Below are 7,989 nucleotides of genomic sequence, written 5' to 3'. Positions count from 1 at the left end.
CATTTACCTTCCTCAAAACAACCACCATACCTACCTATTATGGCATTTTCATAGCCATTCCGAGATATATTGCCATGCAACTTTTCACCATTTCGTTTATTATGACACGCTCCATCATTATCATATTGCGTTGCATGATCATGTAGTTGACATAGTATTTGTGGCAAAGCCACCGTTCATAATTTTTCATACATGTTACTCTTGAATCATTGCACATCCCGATACATCATCGGAGACATTCACATAGAGTCATATTTTGTAATTCTTAAGTTATAAGTAAATAAAAATGTGATGATCTTCATTATTAGAGCATTGCCCCATCGAACATATAAACCATGCTAGAGTACCCGCCATTCCAGGGGCACTTCTCCCGCGAGACGTTTTTCACCGCAGGATGAGTTTACCATAATACTTTTTTGGCTGCTAGCAGCTGGTCAACCGTTGGCTTTTTTTCACATGGAACGTATAAAGGACGCTAGGCTACCCACTATTCTGGTGCCTTTGCATCGCGCGCACGATCTGGCTCGACCGATTCACCTCGCTGGCAACTTCTTATCCCGCTGTAAAAAAATCCAGCCGCTCGTTCCTATATACATTGCTTTTTTCTGCTCAGGTGGATGACCGGTGGGCCTCTATTCCTTGCGGGCCAGTTTCACAGTGTGCATCTGGTGTGTGGGTCGCGTGCCTCTTCGGTGAAAAGCCTGCGGGGCGTGCCCTGGCCCCTGGACACCAATCGCTTTCGCCCTCAAGCCCCGTGTTCTCCTCGAGTTCCCCTTCGCCTCTCACCTCCTTCATCCACGGCCGGTCGTGAGAGAGAGCCGGCGGAAGCAGGGGCCAGATCAAGAAGGAGGGTGTTGGCGACCTAGGTGCAGGCCGCCGGCGTGGGTCTGGCGGGCGTGGCGGCCGGTGGGGTTCTGGCGGGCTTGGCGGCCGACGGCGATCTGGCGGGCGTGGCTGGAGCTAGAAGGGCAGCAGTAGCCTGTGGGGTGGCCACCGGACCGACAGCGACTTCAATGGAGGGGAACGGTCCGGCAGGCGCATGCAGGCGGGAGAAACTGGGGGCGCTCGTCGGTTGGGAAGATGGCGACCACTTGAGCTTCTCGATCTGGACAGGGCCACTACAGCACAAGCAAGGGGTGGGCGCGAGCAACTCTATGGAGCCACACACGTCTACAGGTAGCAGCCATGCCCCTCCTCCTCCCCTTCGCTTCTCCCCTTCTCCTCCTTGATTTTCCGGTTCTCTGATAACTTGTTTTGATTTCTCAAATTTTGGTTTTGTGAAGAGTAGAAGAAAGTGTTTGTTTGAACCTTGTGGTCTGACAGAGCAATAATGTTGGTCATGTGAACAGAGGATGGTCTTCATGCCTCTGTACGACTAGCTGTCAATAAGTGTGAACAATCTTGTCATCTATGCCTTGGTCCTGTCATCACTGTTATTCATGCCTCTGTTTTACTTGCAGCCCATACATAGATGACAGGCCTGCAAGGAAAGGAGCAGAAGAAAACATGGTGAGCATGCAGAGATGTTAATAACCAGAATTGTGCATTTACATGAAAGGTAACCACCAGATGATGGTATTATCCACCTGAGATTGCTGGAGTAAGGACACCATCACCGATCACTATGCTAGCGCCACAGCGAACTACTACAAGAAGTCCAGTTTTGACTGTTTTGTGCCTCTCTAGGAACCTTCTTAGCCAGGGTGAAGATCCATGCTGAGCTGCGAACCCATTTCTGTAGTATGTAGATAACTCCTTGACCGTTGCATGTTGATTCGGAAGCAAGCTAAGCTTTGCATGCCTGCAGAGGAGCGAATATAGAGCAAATGGTCCACCTACAAAAGTGTCAGCAGCTGCTTATTTGTCCACCTATTGAGCAATGATATAGAAGATGTGCGTGTGTAGTCCAGTATGTAAGCAAACTGATTAAATAATCGGTTTAGAAAATTAGTAAATCAGCCATTACCATTCACCTCGTCAGAAAACATAGATGTTTTAAATGCAGGCACACCACATACATTAGGATTTATAATAGATAGCATTTTTTAACTTCTCATTATAGCCTCAAGACGGCTAAGAAAAGTGATTATGCATGTCTTACAAACAAATGGACATTTGTCTTGTGGTTATAAGATACACCCTGCCATAGATATTACCTGCAATCATATGCAGTTGAGTTACAAACTCGGAGCTCCTGGATAATAAAAAGGGGTGCTTGATTAGTACATTTGCACATCGATTTTGTATGAAAAAATTTTGTCCTGTGTACTTATTCTAAACACGCCGAGTTCAGGAATCTAATGATGCTTTGCAGTTAATCCTCTCAAATTAAATACAGTCAAATCTGACAATTTAATAGCTTGGCTGTTTGTTTCCAGGAAGTAACGATCAAAGAAGAAGAGTTAGATGCTGCTTTGATGGTAAACATATGCTTTATTCTGGGAAGCATATGTTCTTGGTGCTTAATAGCTTTGCATTAACCTTCAAGGTTTGCCTTCCCAATTTTATCTCATCGTCTTTGATCCAGTTAGTGCCCAGCTTCTTCTGCTCTTGGTGAAATATCAATAGATGGAAGTCAGCCTAGGCATATGTGTACTAATTTAGGATATTTCGAGTTTGGGGTTAGTTCATAGTAGAGCTTGCTTTGCACTATGTATCTACCCGCCTTCAACACTATGGTCTGTCTGCTGGGATGTTTTGACAAGCACACTATACTCCCCTGGGAAGTTTTTTTGCTCTGCTTTGAGGGCATGTTGAATTCTGAGTGACTTCATTGAGCATATCAGGAGATTGATAGATAGTGCGAGAGCTGGTAAGATTATTAGGAAGTTAAATAATTTTACAGCATTAATCTGAATCTCATACTCACACATGAATGGTGTCGGTTCCTAACATTTAGCATTTCTACGATTTGCCCTTTTTAACTATATCCAAAATGCAGAGAAGCGAGTTTTATTTTCCAGGAGCTCTTATGTTGCAGCTGATACTATTTTATTCCCTTCATCATTTATGAGGTCAGTACTAATTTCACTTCCTCCCTCTTCTATGATTAATCCACCATGCCGATATGCTTCATGACGACCATGCTTTTGCCATCCCTCACCCTCTCAGGTTAGAATTACCCCCCTCTCATTTGCTCATGTGTGTCTGCTCAGTTTGATAAAAAAATGTCTACTAAGAAAAATTTCTAATGTATATTTCACTCAACAACAAAGAATGTGCCTAATGTGTGTGATGACCTAAAAAAATGTGTGTGTGTGTTTGCTCAAAGAACAATATATGCTCATGTGTGTCAGTCAGCAATTGCCCTGTTATCTGAAACCTAATGCTAAACTGGACACCAACTAATGCAGATAAATCGAGAGCAACACCAGCCTAAACTTCATCTGATCTCGAAAAAAGGGAATATAAACCAGCTAGACCATCTACCCAGGCCATCATCTTCTTATTTTTCACGCCTTGGATAGTATATCTTGAAATGGTACTGTTCATGCCAAATTTATTTATTTATTTTAACCTTATGGATGCAAATATTTTTTGATATATTAGTGGTCAAAGTTATAATGTTTAATTAATACATCTAGCGCTGATACATATTCACCACATATGAATTACTTATTTGACTGTTTAGCTAAATGCATTGTTGTTTGCATTTTGAGAAGGGTGATGTTCTGATTTGTGCTGATATTCATCTTTCTTTCTTTCTAAAGATATTCGAGAAAGAAGATAGTAGGACAAGGCTAAAGGGGAACTATGGTTAAAAGCTTTCTTTCTTTTGTTGTGACCTGTCTTACCTGGTTCTGCTTGATATGTTACTAAGCCGGGATCATGTAGTAACTATATTTAATTAAAATTTAGGTCAGTGGGAGCCTCTCCCACTGTCTTTCACTGGTCAAAAAAAGCTTGGATCGTGTAATCTTCTAACCTTCACTAATCTTTCATGCATAAGCAGAGTTGCGTCCACAGTGGAGGCGCAAATCAAGAAGGTTGACTGAGGAGATGAGGTTGGGTGCCGAGCACATGGCAGGATGAAGGTGCAGGCCTGTGTTTTTTTGGATGGCAGCGGCATACTACTTCAATGAATAAGATATCATGCCTTTGTTTTTTTGCTCTGCTTTGCTTTTTAAAAGAAATATAAATAAGATATCATAAACTGATATCATGCCTTTGTTTTGGCCTATAAACCTACCATACAATGTAATATATAATGCTATGTATGATCATCATACACAAATATCTATTTCCTTGTGTTTCAGAGATTCTATGATCGGTCTATAAATATTGTTACTTGCATGGTTTGAGTGTTTGGTTCACTCTCGCCTTTTGCGCCATTGGCATAATAGGTATTCTCATGAAACTTTGTTATCCCTTGATTATAAAAGTCAAATCGAGTTTATATCCATATTTGTTTCTCGATTATTCATCCTTCAGTTGGATTAAAGTTTTTCTATTGTTTGCAAGTGAAACTTACTTGATGTACCTTTGGTATGCTGATATATAATAACTCGATGTACCTTTGGTATGCTGATATCTGATAGCAAAGTAATTCAGAATGCAGGTACTCCCCCTCTCCCCTTTGTGCCCTCTCTCTTCTCCAACCCCTCTTTCCTGTTACACACAACCATTGGGGCAGCATACCATATGAATCCAAAGTTAATCACGTGCTTCTTGCCCCTCTCTCTCTCTCCCTCTCTTCACATGTACTCTCGTGGATTTAGTCAGATTTGATTTATTCTTGTTTCCTTTCCAGATTTAATTTCATCCTTGTTTCCAAGCTCTTCCTATTCATAATCTATTAATTAATGACTTGTACATACGTATTTTATCATGTCTACTAATAATCTCATCACATTACAGTTCATACATCAGTTTATTTTATCTTGTTTCCTTCAAGTACGTATTTAGGCTGTTCATTTTCCCTTTTTCAGATGTATGCCATGTATGTGTAGCCATGGTTCTGAAACACCACCATTCCTTCTCTTCCTATCAATTTTCTTTGATTCAGTTATTTGACTAAATGATAATATATGCCCCAGGGTTAATTAGTACCTAAAATGCTACCTTTGGTTTGTGAAAAAGATCTAGAGTGGCTTCTGCAGCTCCTGTTATGTTTCATTGATTCAGTCATGTAGTAGGATAGTTCCACTGAATTTTACTAAATGGTTTTGTAGCTTTACTTAGTGAAAATGCCTCAATTGGTTTCTGCAACATTGCTTGTCTGTTGGCAGCTGGAGCATACTTGGTACATGAGCCTTGCCGTGAATGGTGGTGCAACGGTGACCTCGACGAGCAGGGCAATGGCCAGACACGAGTAAGGCACCAAAGATGACTGGAAGCACTCAAAAAAGTTTACCACGCTGGAGCTATGTCAGGTATCTACTGTTTTTTTGTGTTGTGTGTTTTCTATTTCCCGCCAGAAACTCATTCCATAATCAATTTGCAGGTTGTACGAGGGCAGTTAATGAATATACTTGCGACCCTTTTACTCTCAGGTAAATCACTAATTATTACATGCTCTTTCATAGTTGAAGTACCTACCAAAGGTAGTTATTTTATCCTTCTAACACGAGCAATGAACATTTTTTGCCATTAATTGTGGTCACATTATTGCTTCTTGGTTAAAAAAATCAGTAGAGGGTTGTAGCTATTTGGAGTGCATAATTATTAAGTACAGAGCAAGGATTCCAATTGGTCATACATGAAGTGATACTCTTGCAAGAGCTATGCAATTAAAGTTCATTTAATTATAGTTTCACCACACTATGAAAAGGGTACAACCTACCAATCTTGAGAGCATTAATGTAACAACTTTTTGTAGCTTAGAAATCCAATGGAAACTAATAAGGTAAATTTGCTCCTTTCTTGCAGACTTGCAGTTCTGTTTTATTCATTACCCTGCTGCAAGCTCTTGGGTGTATACTGTATATAAGTAAATTGTCTTTGCTTCTTGGTCCAAGGGACAAAATTGCTGAATGATTTTGGCATCTCCTGATTTTCCTTCTCCATGGTTTGCCATGTTCTGTGGTCTGAATTTAGTTTTTTTTTCTTTGTCTAAATTCTGTGCAAATTCATGGAACCCACACTGTTTGCAAGTTCGGTTTGCCTTTTCCTTTAAAGATTTGTACTGCTCTATTTTTTTAATTGTCGAGGCAACAAAATACCCCTTATGTCATGTATGCTTCTTTGATAGCAGTTTATTAAGTGCTTATACTCTCTGATATAAGTACTCTAATTATAATAGTAGCAATCTAAATTTATTATTGGCTTGAAAATAAAATATTTGTGAGGATAGAAAGGAAATATCATCTTCACTCTGCATTTCTTATAGATGTACCTAGGAGAAATGCAGAATTAAGAAGAGCTATTTTCAGAACACCACTATATATATGCGGAACTCAGACTCTTTTTGAAGATGGATGGATGAACTTGATCCCTGTCCATCTCTGCTTTTTGTCGGTACATGATTGTGCACCTCCTATGCCTACTTAATTGTGTTTTCATTTTGTTAATCAAGAAGCATATGATTTTATGGCTGGGTACGTTGAAAAAATATAAAACCTTTCTTCTTTTGGATAATCTATTTCCCTTTCACTAATGTTTGTTACTTGCCTACACATCTATGCATACTATTCACTACTGCTACCAATCCCATGCTTGTTTGTTCAGATACTTGAATGGTGGAACATGGCTTTTGTTCGATGGCGATTTTCCATTCTTTGTATGTGTTGCATTCTTTTGTCCAAAAATAGAGATGTACTTTCTGCAAGAAGAAAATGCTAAGTCTTTTACTAGCAAAGATGTCGATCTTGCACATTTAGCTCTCTACGCACAGTCTCACTATCATCTTGTGTAGTTTATTTATAGCGGTTGAATACAGAATTTTAGCCCTCCTATTTTAGAGTATGAATCGGAATCTAAATCAGCAATTGTAAAAATGATCAGTAATTGTGCTTACTTTTCAGACTCTCCTCCTTTTCTCGCTGCTGAACCCCTGCCACCATCATGTCCAGACTGGCTGTCTCCATGGTTGTGGCGCCAAGGTCACCGCATCTTACATCCTGATGCATGTAAGACAATATGATTAAGCTCCCTGTATTTTGTTAATTTCTGGTCTTACTAGCGTATATATTCATTTCTATTTTGTGATGGGGCCTTGATGTATTACGTACAAGGTGTGTTAGGTTGAAGCATGAGGCTGGAATACAAGGTGTGTTAGGTTGAAGCATGAGGCTGGAATGGGTCTTGTGCGAGGACTAGCGTTTGCTATAGTCAAACCAAAATACTTCTAAAATTGCAGCTGCACTTGTTGGTCTGATGTACATGAGAAGCCCCAATTTTGTTGGCAATAGATGCATGGTTTCTCAGTAATTAAAATAACTTAATTTTTTATATAATGTATGGTAGTCATGTGTCTGATGTTCTTCGTGTATCGGTACGGTTCCCATGTTTGATGTTTTTTACTTTCGCAAAATTGGTCGATGCTGATGAGAATGGCACCGGTGGTCTTTGACAATTATATTTTTTATGTATATAATGTTCCCAATTTTATTGTTTTACTCTCTTTGGTTCAATAAGATTAAGATACATACTTTGCCTTGTGCTGAATCTGATGTCATTCAGATTCTAGGATTTTTAGGATGGGTTGCAAGTTTCTCTTGTTGGACGTTTTCTTTGTTTCTTAATTTTTTTGTGATAAGATGGGTGATTCTGTTTCTACCTCAAACTTGCCTTTCTATGTTTCAGTTTCAAGAAGACATTATTTGATGTTAGATGGCCATTATGTTCGTTCCATGTGGACAGAGGACTAATGGTACTCTTCCATGAAGAGAAGCAAGTGGATCAGTATGTAGTAGTAGGTATCAATGTTTTCTCATACTGATGATTCTGAAGTAATTAGATTGAGAAAAATTGCTTTATTCCCCAATTTCTCTCTGAAACCTTTGCCTTGTCCATAGTCATACCTAAATGAGTTACTTTATTTCCTATAGC

At 39.8% G+C, this 7,989-nt stretch overlaps 1 protein-coding gene across 50 annotated transcripts; it reads left to right on the top strand.

The window, feature by feature from the left end:
* Positions 1-718: 718 nt before the first annotated feature.
* Positions 719-7,556, top strand: LOC119300610. Of its 50 annotated transcripts, none has more exons than XR_005146516.1 (9): positions 723-1,176; positions 1,461-1,509; positions 2,360-3,858; positions 3,953-4,034; positions 4,552-4,558; positions 5,229-5,372; positions 5,444-5,492; positions 6,963-7,067; positions 7,182-7,556. XR_005146516.1 is itself a non-coding variant. In XM_037577515.1 (4 exons), exons 1-4 carry the CDS (start codon positions 1,040-1,042, stop codon positions 3,465-3,467), a joined length of 429 nt encoding a protein of 142 aa, XP_037433412.1. In that variant the 5' UTR covers positions 719-1,039; the 3' UTR covers positions 3,468-4,262. The 50 variants fall into 50 exon arrangements, 1 of the variants encoding a protein (XP_037433412.1); XR_005146508.1 differs by adding an exon at positions 4,257-4,343 and having other exon boundaries at positions 2,360-4,034; XR_005146519.1 differs by having other exon boundaries at positions 724-1,176; positions 2,360-3,481.
* The last annotated feature ends 433 nt before the right edge of the window (positions 7,557-7,989 follow it).

Source organism: Triticum dicoccoides, chromosome 5A, assembly GCF_002162155.2.
Source record: "Triticum dicoccoides isolate Atlit2015 ecotype Zavitan chromosome 5A, WEW_v2.0, whole genome shotgun sequence".
Classification (NCBI taxonomy): domain Eukaryota; kingdom Viridiplantae; phylum Streptophyta; class Magnoliopsida; order Poales; family Poaceae; genus Triticum; species Triticum dicoccoides.
The sequence above is the reverse complement of the archived record's forward strand: the minus strand, read 5'-3'. Positions and strand labels throughout refer to the sequence as shown.

Coding starts and splice junctions, on each gene's coding strand:
- LOC119300610 (XM_037577515.1), top strand. CDS start 1,040: ATGCAGGCGGGAGAAACTGGGGGCGCTCGTCGGTTGGGAAGATGGCGA. Junction 1,177..1,460: donor GGAGCCACACACGTCTACAG/GTAGCAGCCATG, acceptor TTTTACTTGCAG/CCCATACATAGATGACAGGC. Junction 2,489..3,353: donor GCTTTGCATTAACCTTCAAG/GTTTGCCTTCCC, acceptor CAACTAATGCAG/ATAAATCGAGAGCAACACCA.